The sequence below is a fragment of the Macrotis lagotis genome, chromosome 1 (genome assembly GCF_037893015.1).
Source record: "Macrotis lagotis isolate mMagLag1 chromosome 1, bilby.v1.9.chrom.fasta, whole genome shotgun sequence".
Classification (NCBI taxonomy): domain Eukaryota; kingdom Metazoa; phylum Chordata; class Mammalia; order Peramelemorphia; family Peramelidae; genus Macrotis; species Macrotis lagotis.
In genome coordinates, this window is record NC_133658.1 from 874,140,270 (window position 1) to 874,156,847 (window position 16,578).

Sequence of the window (16,578 nt, forward strand, 5' to 3'; positions counted from 1 at the left end):
AATTCCTGATCTGGCTCTGCTGCTTATTCATTTTTGATTGCAAATAATTTATCTACTCTCTTTTTGCCTTAGTTTATTTTCTTGAGAAAATAACAATTATATAGAACTAAGTTATGAAAAGTACCTTAAGTATTTTATCTCATTTGATTTGCATAACAAGTGACATTATTATCCCTATTTTACAAATGAGGAAACTGAGGCTGAAAGCTTGTTTAAGTGATTTATCTAGAGTCTTACAATCTAAAATTCTACTTTAAGCTCATTTTAATACTGAAACTTAGTCTTCTCAGGTTCCACTCAACTTTGACATTCTGTGTTCTTAGGGTCCTCCCAGTTATGACATTTTGTGTTCTAAAGGCCCTTCCAGTTCTGACATTCTGTGTTCTAGAGACCCTCTTAGCTCTGACATTCTGGGTTCTAAGGGCCCTCCTAGATCTGACATCCTGGGTTCTAAGGGCCCCCCAGCTCTGACATCCTGGGTTCTAATGACCCTCCAGCTCTGACATTCCATGTTCTAAGGTCCCTCTTGCTCTGAAATTCTGTGTTCCAAGGGTCCTCTCAGCTCTTACATCCTGTGTTCTTGGGGTCCTCTCACCTCTTAGATTGTGTTCTAAAGTCCTTCCCAGTTGTTACATTCTGTGTCCCAAGGTCTTTTCAAGCTGTGATGCTTTATGCTTCTCATGTTTTTGACCTACTGAACATCTTTTTTTTTAAATTTTTTAAAAATTTTTTAAATTTTTAAAATTTTTTTCTTATGACTCACCATTTCCTTTATTTGTACAAAATAGTGAATAATCATCCCCTCTCTGGGGGGAAAAATGGTGGTTTAGGATTTAAACAAGTCCTTAGGTCCTAATGCATCTATTTTGAAGGTTTGGGACTGGCCGTTTTACCTCCAGCATCTTTGGGTTTGGACTCAGCAGGCTTAGCAGCCTTAGCATCAGACTTGGTGACCTTGGTGACAGACTTGGTGGCCTTGGGATCAGACTTACCGTCCTTGTCGGTGAGCTTGGCAGCCTTGGGGTCAGTGGGCTTGGTGGCCTTGGCGTCAGTGGGCTTGGCGGCCTTGGTGTCAGTGGTTCTGGCAACCTTAGAGTCAGGCTTAGTGATCCTGGGGCCTGGACGTTTGATGCCGATCCTAGGGCCTGGACGCTTGGTGGCCATCTTGTGACCAGCACGCTGGGCACTGGCCTTGGGGATCTTGGACCTGAGGAGCTTGGCCTTGGAGGCCTTGGTTCTCAGGGCCTTGATAGCCTCTGCTTGGGCCTGGATGGCTTTGGCGTTGTTGGCCTGCATCTTCTTCAACCCTTTCTTGTTGTGTTTCTTGGCAAAGCGCATGTTTCTCAGAAACTTGGGATCAACCCCTTTCAGAGACTCATATCTCTGTGACCTAGGTGTCTTGATGCCATTTCTGTGCCACTTTCGTGATTGATTATGGGTGGTATGATTCTTAGACTTGGCCATCTTTACACTGTAGCCGGCGCTAGCAGGCACTCCACCGACTGGAAGAGGCCAAAAGCGTGAAAGGGACCCATTGAACATCTTCAACCTCACAATGAGAATGGTAACTGGACAGTTAGATGGCGCAGTGGATAAAGCATGAAACCTGGAATAAGGAAGAACTGAATTCAGATTTTTCTGGTACTAGGTACTCGACTCTCAGCAAGTCATTTAACTTCTCCTAGCCTGCTCTTTGTAAAATGGAGGATACTAATATCACCTATTTCCTATGGTTGTTGTAAGGCACAAATGAAATAAGATTATGTAAAGTACTTTGCAAAGCACTATTTATTATTATTATTATTATTACTATCATCATCATTATTATTGATGTTGTCGGTGCCAGGAGCCCTAGTCCCAAAGTACACTCTTCTCCTAGAAAGTCTCTATTGGCCAACATTTCTGGTCCATATGGCCTACCTGTTTTCCTGGACTCTCTTCCTCTGACAGCATGAAAGATGGGATTAGGGAAGGCCAACCTCCCTAAAGGTATGGTTCAGTGGGGCTATGAAACCATGGACTTTTATATGAAAATAGTCAGGGGATGGAGGATGAGCAGGGCTATCTATTAGGAATATGAAAAACAAATGAAACTTGAGTAATATTGAATAATATTTTTAAGAGAGGGGTTCCTTTTGGGCACAAGTTGAACTAGATGGTTGCCAGGGTTTTTGCTAACTGAAAACCTGTGATTCTGGGACAGGCCATCCGGGAGGTGTTTCCAAATGTTATCTGAACCTTTCTTTTGTCTCTCTAGAGGCTTTTTCTAAACATTTAAGACATTTGAGTTATCTTTTCTTGAATTTCTAGGTACCTGAATGGAATTAAGGAAAATAATGAGTAAGAAGTAGTTATGTAGGAGTGGAGTTCAAACAAAAAGGGCACTATCTCTTGCTACCACGACCCAGAAAAACCCACTCATGCATCATGATTACATTTATATTATACTTATTATAACATGAGTTACAATGTAATAAAAAAATAAATATTAAATTCGATGTGACCCTTGACAAGTTTTTGTTGAGTGATGAGGCCCTGAAGTGGTAAAAGTTGGACACCCATGCATTCTCTAAAACTTTCTTTTTTCTGACATGCTGGCCCCCTTTCTGTTACCCTCTTGTTAGAATCAAGGAAGACTCTGAGATAGCAGTGATGATTATTATGTTTTAAGGTTAGCAGAACACATTACTAATAAGATCTCATCTGATTCTTTTCAACAAATTTATAAGTGAGGAACCATTATCCTTCCATTTTACAGATGAGGAAGCAGGCAGACAGAGAATAAGTGCCTTACCTAGGGTCACATAGTTAATAAGTGTTTGAAGCAGGATTCAAATTCAGTCCTTCCTGACCCTAAGGAAGCAAATTTTCTGGGATCTTTTAGAGGATTATGGTTTAGATCACCTTTGAGGTCTTTTTCAACTACAAGATTTTATAAAAGTCTGTGAAATTCCCTACTATCTTAGAAATCCTCTTTCCCCTGTGGGGTTCTTCTGACTCTCTTATTTCTGTCTTGAGTGGGAAGGCCCCTAGAAGGTTAGTTTTGGAAGGGACCTTCCAACTTCGGCAGAGGAGTAAATGGATTTGTTGAAGTTGATAATTGTCCTTCATTCCCCTCCAGGCTATACTTCTGGTTCTCCAGACTTCTTTTTCCACCATGTTGGAACAGGTAACTTGGCAGAACAGGTCCAGCCAGACTTTGGGACTTTGAGTCACATCATCCCCTTGCTGTTCCTCTGTAACTTTGAGTAGTTCTAGTTTGAGTCTCTGGTTAGATAGAGGTCATCAGACTTGGGTTCCTCCCCTCCTCTAACCTTTGCTTTTTAGGAGATTATCTTCCTTTCACATTCCCCCCAAAGTCCCTGTAGCCAAAGCACTGAGGACATGATAAACCAATACAATTTCATGGCTGAGATGGAGGCATAGAAGCTCTTCCCAGTGGGGAGGATGGATAAATGAGTTAATTTTGAACAAGTCTTCCTGACTTTGGTGCTAGAGGTCTGGTAGAGGAGAGCAGCGATATTCCTGCTTATGAAGCACCCCAGAGTTTTTAGGACAAGTGGTTATGCTATGTAAGCATTCCTATTAATATTGTTAATAATTATCTGTATGACCCAAGAGAGGAAACCTGGTGGGTGGGGATAAGAACACCTCCGAAAAAGTACTAATTCTGCAGGTTTAAAGTTGAGGATAAATGAGATAGTGGACAAAGAACTGGGAGTTGGAGTCCTGGGTTCAAATCCTACCTCTGCCAATGATTAATTATGTGACTCTGGTTAAGCAAGTCGCTTAAGCTCTTCATGCCTTAGTTTCTTCATATGTAAAAAGAAAGAATCAGTCTAGATCAACTCTAGGTCCTTTCTAGCTCTAAATCTAGTATCTTATGGGATATGCATGAAGGGGGAAATAGAATTATTCTGTTCTTTGGGTCATTCAGAAGCTTCTGACTTCCAACTTTGAGAGAAGAGCTAAGCAACGCCAAAATCTCTTCTTTGTATGAGGTACATGTAACATGAGGTACATATAACATGTATGACTCACGAATGAGGCAAGAATAGACATCACTAGAGTTTTCTCTTCCTACCCTTCTCCAAGGGAGCCTTTGATTCCTGCCAGGAGGGGAAGTAGGAGAATAGGGTCTTCTGGGTGGGAGGGAGTACCAGGCTAGAATTATATTTACCTGCTTCCTAAAATATTATTAGACTAAGTAGGACATGTAGTTTTGAGGTTCACACTAAAATTCTGGTTCTTATTTATCTGATAGGAAAAATAGAATTCCCAGCTCTATATACAAGGCATGACCACTTTCCCATCAGATGCCAGTTCCACACTAAACACATGCAACAAGTAGCAAAGAAGCTTGTTTATTCAAATTGATGGCAAAATAAATCAAAGAATATCAGATGATACAGATGCCATTAGGAGTGAAGTAGCCCAGTTCAACTGAGAGTTCTCATCGAAGGGGAAATCCCCCAGAGTCTCTAATGAAATGATAGGAAAAAGATCCAGGTTCTACAAGCTACTTCTTCCCAGAGTCTTTTCCCCACTTCAGCAACATGAAGAGAGCTTGGCATTTGCCTATCTTCTCTCTCAAAGCTGGAAGCCAGCCACTTCTGAATGATCCAAAGAACAGAAAAATTCTCTCTCCCCCTTCTTGCAGGCACGGAACACTGATTTCTACCATTGAGGAAGGTCCCATGTCATTAGACTATGGGACTTGGGTTACACATTATAAATGAATTGTCAGAAGAAGTTGAATTTGGAGTCAGGAGACTGAGGTTCCAAACTCCAAGACTCTGCTCCTTAGGCATTGTGTGATTCATTTCCCCACTCTGGGATTGATTTTCCTCATTTGTAAAGGAGGGAAGCAGAGGAGAGGTCAGACTTGATGATGGCTAAGCAGAGCTGTGCACAAGAATTCTAGTTCTGAGGCAAGTTTAGTTTTTCTTGGGGGAGAGGAGGAGTTTCTTCTAAGGCCGGCATGGCTGAGGAAGATTTCAGGCAGAAATCATGGGCACTAAGGAAGTTGATAAACTGGGCCTGGACATTTGAAGAGGGCAGGGGTTATAGTGAAAAAGAATTCAATTTAATTACTAGACTGTTTAGGGAGGAAGGAGTCACCTGGAGATTTATCAAGGATTAGCAACAAAGACATGAACATTGTGGAGCAGACGTAAAGTAAAAGGTTAATGAAAAATAGTGGCAGAGGGGAATTCTGAGGTTGTTGTTTTTTGTTATTTGTTTTCAAAGAGGACTATGATATCAGGAAGATGATGTCCTGACAAACGGGTGAACTGGATTTGAGTGGGGGTGGGGGTGCTTTGCTAAGTCACCAGTCTCACTTTCTTCTCCAGAGCTATCTGGGTCCAGTGGACAATTATGGATCAGGACAACTGGAGACGGTCCTGGGTGTAGAGGAAGACCTTGACTTTTCTGAGTTAAGGTCTTTTAATAGATGTCACTTGGATTGAGGCAACAATTCAATGATTAAGTCTAGGAAAGAAAGAGATGAAGTAAAGAGGCAAAGAATGATCACTTTTATCTTGTCCAAAAAAAAAATCAAACAGGAGGGTACACAGGGTTTCTCAGCAATTGAGGTAGGTAAGAAAGAAATGAAGCAAAGAATAATCTTTTTTTGGTCAAGTCAAAAAAAGTCAATTGAGTTCCTAGGCAAAAGAGCATACTGGAGACCCCTGAACCCACAGGACCCTGGGGAGTGACACCGATGACCTGAATGATCAGTTGGCCAGGAGTCACTTGGGGAAGAGAAAGGAGCATCTTGGACAAAGTCCTTAGCTGCCTCATGCTAGAGCCATCTTTGTGACTAAAGTTCTCTTCTACTTCTAGATTTTTCATCCAAGAGGAAAGAATGTTTTCATTAGCCAGGAGGTGGGACCTAGTGCTGAGTTAGGTGTCCTGGGGCCTCTGTTATTTTCATTATGAACTAAATCAAAACTTGAACAAGGACAAAAAAGACTCACAAAATAAGGAATAAAATCATTTTTTTTAGGTTTTTGCAAGGCAAATAGGGTTAAGTGGCTTGCCTAAGTCCACACAGCTAGGTAATTATTAAGTGTCTGAGGTTGGATTTAAACTCAGATACTCCTGATTCCAGGGCCAATGCTCTATCCACTGCACCACCTAGCTGCCCCTAAAATCATTTTTAAAATTAGAAACTGCAAAGTTTTATAGCTCTGAAGTGGTGTAGTCTGGAGTGTTGGGTGAAGCTTCAATTCCTGTTGGGTGCCTTAATAGCTATATGATCTTGGGCATTTGCCTACATTGGAATACACTCTCTCTCCCTATAAAGGGAAGTGATTGGATCAAGAGATCTCAGAGGTTTTTTTTGGCTCTAGTATTTGATTTTCACTTAAACTTTGTAGTCAATCCTTGGGATAGGTGACCAACATGTCTCCTTATCATTTCTGGAACTAGGACCTCAAGGCATTGTCCTTTTAGACTCCTTGAGGGCAGGAACTCTGTTGTTTCTGTATATTCGAATCTCCAGTATTTATGTACCTGGTCTATGCTTGGCCCATAGTCGGAGTTTAGTAAATGTTGGCTCTACTCTGACATTTCACGTTCTATAGGCTCTCCTAGCTCTATGTTCTAATGGTCCTTTCAGCTGTAACATTCTGTGTTCTAAGGTCCCTCCCAGGTCTGACATTCTGTGTTGTAAGGATCCTCCTGGCTTTGATGTTTTATATTGTAAAATGTTCTCTTGGTACAACTCTTTATAATTCTATGATTTAATCCTTGCAGGAAGCACAGTATAATGAACTGAGGACTGATCTTGAAGTCAGAAGAGAAGTGGGTTCAAATCTCATCTCCCACACTCAATCTGGAATCAGCAAAAAATTACTTAATCCTTTGTGAACTTCAACTTTTTATCTGTAAAATGGGTATAGTAACACTTATAGTTCCTCTTTACAAGATTGTTGTGAAGTTCAAATTATATGATAGATAGATAGATATAGATGATATGTTGGATAACTTTAAGTATTGTAAACTTCTATGACTCTTGAACATTGTGTGAAAAGGAACCAGATCATTGAGGTGGGAATACCTGGGCTAGAGATCAGAGGGGATTTCGGAGAGGTGTGGTTTCACAGGATGACATGGAGATTAGGGACAGGATCTGTAACTTGGATGAAATAAAGCATTAGGTAAGGTATACCTGAAGATGGGATGAAGAGACAGGAAGATGCTTTGCCCAAAACCAAGGCTTATGGAATTGAGCTAATTGGCCCACAGGAGAACCTAATATATCATTTTCCATTGTGTTATCACTGACCAAATAGGCTTCAGGCTTTGTTTTATTAGGTGAAAGGAAGACATTATAGTTTCTTGAGCCAAATAGAAGGAAAAACTCTAATCATCTGTTTCATTCATTAGGGAATAGAGCCTTGAATGCCATGCCTCAGGAGCAACCAAGTGCCATTGACATAGAAAAGACCATCTGGTCTCCACTCCAGAGGAGAGAGACAGTCCAGCAGCCAGCCTGCACGCACCTGGGTGCCATTGACATCGTGGTGTGCATACGGAAGTGGACAACATCTCCACAGGCCCGGCCTGGCATGGCTATAAACCACTAGTGCAGTGCAGAAAAACCCTCTTTGCTTTAATATATGCTAATTTGATTTTAATGGGATTCAGATTTCCATCACTAGTGCAGAGTTAGCCATGGTAAGTTATAATCATATCTAATTGGTAATTCTAACATAACAAATTTCCAGGATAAATTATTCGTAGTTAATAGTCCTCTGGGAACAACTGGGACACGTATATATTTTTTTAAGGAGAAATTGGGAAAAGGGACAAGATGGGGGCAGGATGAGAATGAGACAAAGGCAATATTTAAAACACAGGCTCATTGAATGCATCAAATTCTTACTCTGGGCAATGCTGTTCTCTCTGGAAGATAATCTGGGATAAAGTAGTTTCATCTGGGATTATATTCAGAGGTTTAACTACCTAATGGAATGATAGAATGTGAAAATGGAAGTTAGCTTAGGGTCAAGGTCCCATGATTCAGATCTGACATGTCTGCCCAAAGACATAAGGAAGAGTACAGAAATCAAGACTGAAGACACAGATGGAAATGACTTCCCAATTATTTTTTTTATTTTATTTTTTAGGTTTTTGCAAGGCAAATGGGGTTAAGTGGCTTGCCCAAGGCCACACAGCTAGGTCATTATGAAGTGTCTGAGGTCAAATTTGAACTCAGGTACTCCTGACTCCAGAGCCAGTGCTCTATCCACTGCGCCACCTAGCTGCCCCTGACCTCCCAACTACTAAGATTCCTTTGTTATAACCTTGAGACCCCAGGCAGCTTGCAGTCTGGTCTGATGCATCAACTTTCCTCAGAAACACATGCCTAGGACAGCGGGATACAAACAAGGGAAGACCCTCAGGTAATCAGACTCACCAATTCTTCACTGCTTTGCCATAGTAAGATTTCACCTGATACTTTCTTGTGCCATTCCCATGTCAATTCACTTATGTGTGGAATCACAAGCTTAAGGAACCAGTTTAAGGAACACCAGTCCAAGTCTTGGGCTATATCTACTTTTTTAAGGTAGCTCAGAAAGTGGAAGAGAAGCTGGTGCTCCCATGAGAATTATTGGCAGCATCTACTTACTGTTATCAGAGCTCAAATGTTTTACTAATTATTGTAACTTTATCCTCCCCTAAGGTTTCCCCCTTTATGTTCTTCATCACCTCCTTGACATAAAATACCTCTGATAGGGGTTCAGCTGGGGTCTGCAAGAATCTTGTTTAGTTTGTCTTACTTGGTCCATGTTTATCCCCTTCTTTTGATCTGATAGAGTGGGAAGAACACTATAAAGATGCAGTCCCAGGACTTAGGTTCAAATCCTATTTCTTTTATTTATTACTTGCATGAGTTAAGGCAAATCACTCAAATTCTCTAGGCTTCAGGGGCTTCAGGCTGGACTAAATGGTCTCAAATACTCCTTCCAACTTTAGCTCTATTCTATTGGAACCTGTGGTTCCAACTTTTATAGCTATGCCTGGGTCATCATATCCTACTCATCATTCTCCAGGCTAGCATGTCCCTAGCTCAGATACTGACTCTTTCTTCTCTGTCTGGGAAAACCCATAGGACCATTAAAATGTTCAACAAGCCTCCTGGCATAGGCACTGAGAGGAGAATTCTACGAGTGGGCAGATGGGTTGGCTCTTTATTGACCACTTAGTTAACTAACATTTATTATTAAGCACCTGCCAGGCACTCTCTTAAGTGCTGGGGAAACAAAAAATGAAAATTGAAGCAATTCCTGTTCTCTAGGAAATTACATTGAAAGTCAGTTGCTTGGAACCTGGAATGGATTTTTCTGTGCTAAAGAGATGATGATTAGTTTCCCAGGAATCAAATGAAAAAAAAAATTAAGCACCTACTATGTGCTAGAAACTGGGAGTATAAGAATAAAAAAATCCTTCCCTATGACAAGAACAATGAGTAATAATTATATAATATTACTTTAGCCTTTAAGGTTTACAAATGCCCTTTCTCAGAATAACCTTGGGAGGCAAGGAGAGGAAATTTCATTTTATCACATTTTATAGGGTAGGAAATCGAGATTGAAAGAGACTTGATTTGGTCAGAAAAATAATCAAAGTGATTTGCCAAGGAAGATGACACAGTTGCTAAGTATGGCAGCCAGGTTTCAAACTCATATCTTCCTCATTTTTGGTGCTCTTTCTACTGACTCTTTCTACTGCATCCAGCTGTGCTACTGCAGCCTTTATTTACTTGTCCCCCTGTTGTGCAGTGGGTATACCTTAGCCCTTCTTTCCTTACCTCAAAGAGGCCTTTGGATACCAACCATATGGTCTGACACCCCAGGCCTTTCCTGGTAGGAAGACAAGTTCACCACTTGAGGCTCAGGCTCTGCTGACAAAAGGGAGCTAGAGAGGCAGAAGAACATGTCTGCTCCACTGGACCTTAAGGTACCAATTATAGCCAACTTGCTCCTTCTTTTCACCATTGATGCCTTATATCAAATTAGATACATTCAGTTCCTCATTTAGACTGCTGGCTACTGGTCTTGGCTGGCCACTTTGTAGGTGAATGGTGCCAGATGAGAGAGTTTGAATGGATCAGTCCAGTCATTTCCTCCTCCTAGCTGCATGATCTTGGACAAATCATTTAACCCTTCAGTCTCAGTTTGCCCCACTGTAAAATGGAAATCATAATAGTACCTACCTCTCAGACTTGTGAGAATGAAGACAAATGAGAAAATTGCATCTGTTAAGTGCTTTGCAAACTATATAAAGGCTAGCAATGCTGCTGCTGCTGCTGCTGATGGTGATAGTGTACTCAATACAAATGGATCTCACCTTTTGGATGTTTGTTTCCATTGATAGAAACCAAATCTCATCAGTGTCTACTCATCTTGGGAGACTTGCATCCATATCCTCTGTGATTTTGCCGTAGGAGTCCCCTCAACACTCTAGAAACCTTCCTCATCCCCTGACATTATGAAGATACCAGGGGAGCACTATGGATATGCACCTTTTGTCCCTCTCCCTCTCCACATTCCACCACAACTTCTCTTCCCATAAATTAGTTGTTTAGTAGGTAGAGTCCTTGAGCTGGAGACAGGAAGACGGAACTTCAAATCTGACCTCAAATATTTACTAGCTATGTCATTCTGGGTGATTTCCTTAACCTCTCTGTGACTCAGTTTCCTGATTGGTAAAATGGGAATAATCTTAATAACAGCACCTACCTCATTGGGTTGTTGTGATGTTCAAATGAGATAACATACGTGAGGTGTTTTGCAAACCTCAGGGCGTCATGTAAATATTAGATATGAGTTATTATTGTTATTGGTGTTTATTTTTGATGAAATCATTTGCTGTGGTTCTTCTTTTGAAGTTTGCCATTGATACCACTCACTTGTCCTCTCTGTGTGATATTCATTTCCAGTTTCTCAGAGACCAGTGTTCCTTGGCTTTTATATATTCTAACTGTACCAGAATGTTGGATCCATGTCTCTGAGAGAAACTAAGGGTCATTAAGATCATTACAGGAGTTGGGCAACCCAGCCAGTTCTCCTCCTCCTCCTGTTTGATGGGGGACCCAGTGTGGAGAGTACAAAGACCAAAAGAGTCATTGGAGTCCCTTGCCCTCAAGTGGCTTACATCCTTCTTGGGTAAGGAACTTACGCAATGTCTACAGATGAAGGTCTTGGCAATGTGAGCAAGGAAGCACTTAGACAAAATGCAGGAATAATGTGGGAGATCACTTCCAGCTTTCAGGGAGCAAGGAGCAAGGAGCAAACTTCAAAGAGGAAGACTCTGAAGAGTTCTGGACCTTGGTTTTTTCCTCTGTAAAATGAAGGGGTTGGACTTGATTATCTTTAAGGTTCCTGTGAGTTCTAAATTCTATGGTTAGATGAACTTCAGGAAGCTATTGCCAGCCTGAGTACTCCATGGGGATCTCTTTTAACCAATGTTGAAGTGAAATGGTGTCATGGCCAGCTGGTTTCCCATTATTTGATTCCCATAGGTGGATCTGAATCTCAGATTGACCATGAATGATCCTATGCATTCTATTTTATGTACTTAAAAACATAATTCTGAGAATGTCCACAGGTTTCACCAGAGCAACAGAAGTGTAAATAGTGCTAGAGAGGAGCCTGCAATAAAGAAATATCTTTGTGTTAGTGATGGTCAACTACTCAATCCTTTAAATTTTAGAGTTTCCAAAGTCTTTTGCTTACTCCAGACCTGTGAGATCGGTCAGGGAAAGTGTTATTGAAAAGAGGAGTAGGGACAATGAGGTGGCACAATGGATAGAACACCAGCCCTGGAATCAGGAGGGCTCACATTCATATTTGGCCTCAGACACTTAAAAATTACCTAGCTGTGTGACCTTGGGCAAGTCACTTAACTCCATTGCCTTGCAGAGAGAGAGAGAGAGAGAGAGAGAGAGAGAGAGAGAGAGAGAGAGAGAGAGGAAGTAAACTAAGATATCCCAAATCACCCAGGCAACACATGTCTGCATATGGTCCTTGGAGTCCAGTCTCTGAATTATTTTCACTGTCCTACATTGCTCAGTCCTCTCATTCCATAACTAAGGAAGCTGAGACTCAGAAAAGGGTTTAATGGCTTTCCTAAGGTTATTCATTCTTAGTAGCAGAATCTGGTCTCAGACTCAGGACCTTTCATTTCAAATTCAATGCTCTTTCCATGATTAGATTTGATCTCTTCAAAAGCTGCAAAAGAGAAAAGTGATTTGTCTTGCTGCAGGTCATATAATTTATAACTATCAGAATCGGGATTTTAACCCACATCTCCTGTCTCTTGGACTAATGTTCTTTCCATTATTATATGCTGCAACTAGGTGACCCGGTGAATAAAGCATTGAGTCTAGCATCTGGAAAACCTGAGTTCAAATCCAGCCTCAAACTAGCTGTGAAACTGAACAAATCACTTAACTTCTGTCTGCTTTAATTTCCTTAACTATAAAATGGTGATAAAAATAGAACCTCTCAGGCTGTTGTGAAAAATCAAATGAGATAATATTTGTAAAGGTCTTAGTTCACAGTGGATGCTTAATAAAGGCTATTCCCTTCTCCTTCCTCTCTGCCTTTTCAAATAAATATTTCAAAATAGCATTTGGTGTAGGCTGGACCTTCTATTACTTCTACTCACTAGGAAGGTTATTGAATCCCTTCTCAGGCAGTCCATGGTGGTCTCAGAGAAAAAAAAAGATAGATTTCAAGTAATTAGACAGGGTTTTAAAAAATACTCCCAAGTGAAGAATTCCATTATGTATTTTTTGGTATATCACTGCCCTGAATTGAATCTCAAAGTTTCCTCCTTTCTTAGATGAGAGGGTGGGGTCTCAGACTAGATGGTCTCCAAATTCCCTTCCAGCTCAAATGTTGACTAATTCTTCAGTTTTCAAGGAGACTTAGGTCCTCTCAGTGAATGATTAACCAGAGGGGAAGGAGGGAGAAGAGAGAGGGTCATTGATCTTGCCTCCCCCTGCCTTCTGTCTTTGGGTAAAATAAGCACCATGGTCAGCAGCAGGCTGACAACTGGGAAGCCCCTCTGCTCATGTGGAAGATTTGACATTTGAGCCTGTGCCGGCCGAATGGACCTGCCACCCAGGATTGGACCCACTGGGAAAATGCATGCATTATGCAAATCTTTTTTCTTCCAACCATCAGTCTGAGAGGACCCTCTGAGGGGGAGGCTGGGGACTTAGTACATTACATAATGGCTTAAGTGCTTTTTGGAAAACTTCCTTGCTCTGGCCCCAGAGTCCACTTTGCCCTTCTCCAGCTGTTTCTCTCTCTCTCTCTCTCTCTCTTTCTCTCTCTCTCTCTCTCTCTCTCTCTCTCTCTCTCTCCCTTGATATCTTTCATTTTTAAAACATATTTATTGCTTAACCTTTATCCATTCTTCTTCCTTGCAACTAGCTTGTGCATATATTTGTGTGTGTGTGTGTGTGTGTGTGTGTGTGTGTGTGTGTGTGTGTAACAGGCAGACAGAGATAAAATCAGAGACAGAGAAAGAGAGATACATAATGAGAGAGAGAGAGAGAGAGAGAGAGAGAGAGAGAGAGAAAAGAGACAGAGAGGACAATTTGGCAAAGCCAATCATAACTTCAGTCATGTCTGACAGTGTAGGCAACATTCTACACCTGTAGTCTCCCACTTTTTCAAATAGTGCAGAAATGCATTTTCTTCACTCTTTTCCTGGGCTGAGCTTGGCCATTATAATTACATGGCATTCAGTTTATTTCCTTTTCATTTAACGTTATTGTAGGCATTCTTTTAGTTTTTAGTTCTGAGTAAGCTCCTCCAGTATTTTCCTTAGAAAGCAGGAATGATGTCTTTCCCTGCCTATCTCTCAGGGTGTGGGTCCAACCAGAAGTTCTAAAGAAGCAAAATGGGAGCCTGAGTTTCTTGTTCTCCTTTTCCTGGATCCCCCTCCATTCTTCTGCTTCCCTTTGCCTCATCCCTTTCCTGTTTCTGTGCCTCATCTTTTATTCCTCACCATCTTTATTAGTACTGCTCTGGGAACCTGTCTAGATAGGACCCCTTTTCCAGGTACTAAAACTTGTCCTTTAATGTCCAGCTCTGTTTATCATTCTGGGTCTCCTTTGGGTTTGTCTTAAAGGTCAAGAAATGAATTTTTGTCTTTCATATTCTACTCCCTGAGAGTTTAATATTTTGTTTCCCCATCAGCTTGAGGGCACTCTGAGGGATATACACAGAGGTTAAGGAGTGGACCTCCCCAAATCAGATTGAGAACTCCCTGAGGGAAGGGACTATATTTACTTCACAAGCTGGAAGTTCTTGAAGGATGAGAATCGGGTATAAGGGTGGAGCTTGATTGACTAAATCAGTCATATCACTCTGCCCCATTTAAAGTAAGTTATACCTAACTAGGTGAGAATCAGTCAATCTAAAATATTAGCTTACATTTGAAGAAATTCTTGATCATATGGAAGTAGCATTTTTTGGATTGGTTGAGAACACTTGGTTATGCCTTAGTGGTCATCTGTAGTCGATTAGACTTGAGATATTTGAGCAAAAGGCGAGGAGAAGGTATATATACTTGTTAAACCTTTGGAAATGAATCACTTGTTGGAGGGTCAAGGGAGAAAGAAGAGTATTTAACTTTAGCTTTGGTTTAGGTCTCCTTCCTTCCTTTCTCTCTGGGAAGGAAGACTTTGAGAAATTCAAAATGTCCAGAGTGGTCTGAACTTCTCATCTCCCTATCAGCATCCTTCCATTGTCCCTTGGTGACAGCATCAAGTGCTGATGGTAGTGTCTGAAATGAGAGAGCTGAGAATAGACTTAAAAAATGGAGGGTGACATAAATTAAACAGGAAAGTTAAATCACATCTTAGGGGGTCCTTTCTTTGTATCCCACAAAGAAGAGAAAAAGACTTCTAGTAAAGGCTGTTTTTACCTTTGTCATTCCAGACCCTAGAAAAATGCCTGGGATATAATTCGTGCTTAATAAATCTGTACTGATTGATTGACTTGAAGATAGCTATCATGTTCCCTCTATCCCAGACTTTTCTCCAGGCTAAATGTCATCAGTTGATTCTGTGAATCCACATAAGGCGTGGACATAGTCCTGATTGTCCTCTTTGGGGCAATTGATAGATTAGAGGCCAGTTTGGATCAAACCACATTAATTGGTGTCAGAAATGGGATCAGATGTGGAGCCAGGTCATTGAACTCTCCAGTTCATTGGGAACAGACTAGGTGCCACTGGAGATTTATTCCTCCCACCCAAGCCCCCTCATTTGGTGAGTTTTCTACTCTTCTCCCTGGTCCAATTCTGAGCTGATACCTTGGATGAGCTCATCATTCTTTGTAGGGAAAATCCCAGGGCCCTTCTAGTTACCCAGTCTGCTTCACATCTCTCTGGTAAGGATATCCTTTCTTAAATTGCACACCTTTGTTAATTGGCTTCTCAGTGTATTTCTGCTTTTTTTTTTTAACTGCATAAAATTGTAACTACATGCCTATTGTCTCTCTATGTATCTCAGTTATTTTTAAAATGTCATGCCTTTGTAAAGTTAAAGCTGCATGCCTCTAAAATTGTGTGCCTCTATATGGACTGCTAGTGTGAGCTTTGTTTTATTTGTATCTGTCTTGTACTTGTGTCTTTGTAAAATGTAAAATATCTCTGTCATGTAAAATATCTGTTTACAATTCTGTTACCTTGAAAGATTTAAAATATAACCAGCCAGGGAAAACCTTCTAAAGATTATAGCCAAAGAGTTTAGAACACTGGGAAAGATTATTGAACTGTCATTCTTGACTAACTCCTATTTAAGACTTTCAAAGGGAGATTAGATAATAGGGGGGAAAAAGTCAGATAATCATAATTTGCAGAAATATTAAAACATCTTGGCATATTTAAGGAGGTTTGAAGATTAATCATTTTAAAGTTGTAGAGGAGAATTCATGGAATTTGAGATAATTCCAAAAACTCACTCCCTTCTGAAATGACTTAGTAAGTTGTAGGGTACCATTCTGTAGAAATTGTTTTAAGGAAAAATAGGAATTAAATTTTATCAAAGTTAGAAGTGATGAGATTTTCCTTTGAAGACTGATAACTTCATTGTTCTATGACAATGAAGGAAGGCAACTATTTTGGAAGTAATCCCAGAGTGAGGAAAGGAAGAAAATAGTAAAAGTTTGTACCCTTTAGCCACCTTTTGTAAACCCTTCCTTGATAATATCAGGATCAGGTTATCAAATTTGGTCAAGCTATCAAATAAAGGTGTTGGAAAAAATACTGGAAAAATACAGTTTCCTGAACTGTAAAGAAAATAATAATAATGGTACCCACCTCTGTTATAAGATCAAACTAATATAATTATGATAAAGTGTTTAACACACTGACTGGCATATGCTAAGCACAACATTATTTCTTACATTGAATATAATTGTTCCAAATCTTAAAATTTTAAGATGGTTTTAAAACATTAAAGGGAATAAGATTAATGATTTTTATGTGGAATAATTTGGAAATGTAATTAATGTTATCTGAAGTTTTGTTTCATGTGATAAA

The 16,578-nt window shown here is 40.4% G+C and overlaps 1 protein-coding gene and 1 long non-coding RNA gene across 4 annotated transcripts in view; one reads left to right on the forward strand and one right to left on the reverse strand.

The window, feature by feature from the left end:
- Positions 1 to 11,994, forward strand: part of LOC141509069 (uncharacterized) — a 69,628-nt gene extending 57,634 nt beyond the window's left edge. The window contains exons 3-6 of one of the 3 annotated variants that reach the window (XR_012474572.1): positions 6,763 to 6,902; positions 7,396 to 7,686; positions 8,139 to 8,414; positions 10,390 to 11,994. This is a non-coding gene — a long non-coding RNA (uncharacterized LOC141509069). Of the gene's footprint in view, positions 1 to 6,762; positions 6,903 to 7,395; positions 8,415 to 10,389 lie in introns of all 3 variants that reach the window. The other 2 variants (XR_012474571.1, XR_012474573.1) reach the window with 2 other exon arrangements.
- On the reverse strand, positions 838 to 1,520 carry LOC141509067 (uncharacterized). The gene has a single exon (XM_074218277.1). The coding sequence runs from the start codon at positions 1,462 to 1,464 to the stop codon at positions 862 to 864; it is 603 nt and encodes a 200-aa protein (XP_074074378.1). The 5' UTR covers positions 1,465 to 1,520; the 3' UTR covers positions 838 to 861.
- Positions 11,995 to 16,578: the final 4,584 nt, after the last annotated feature.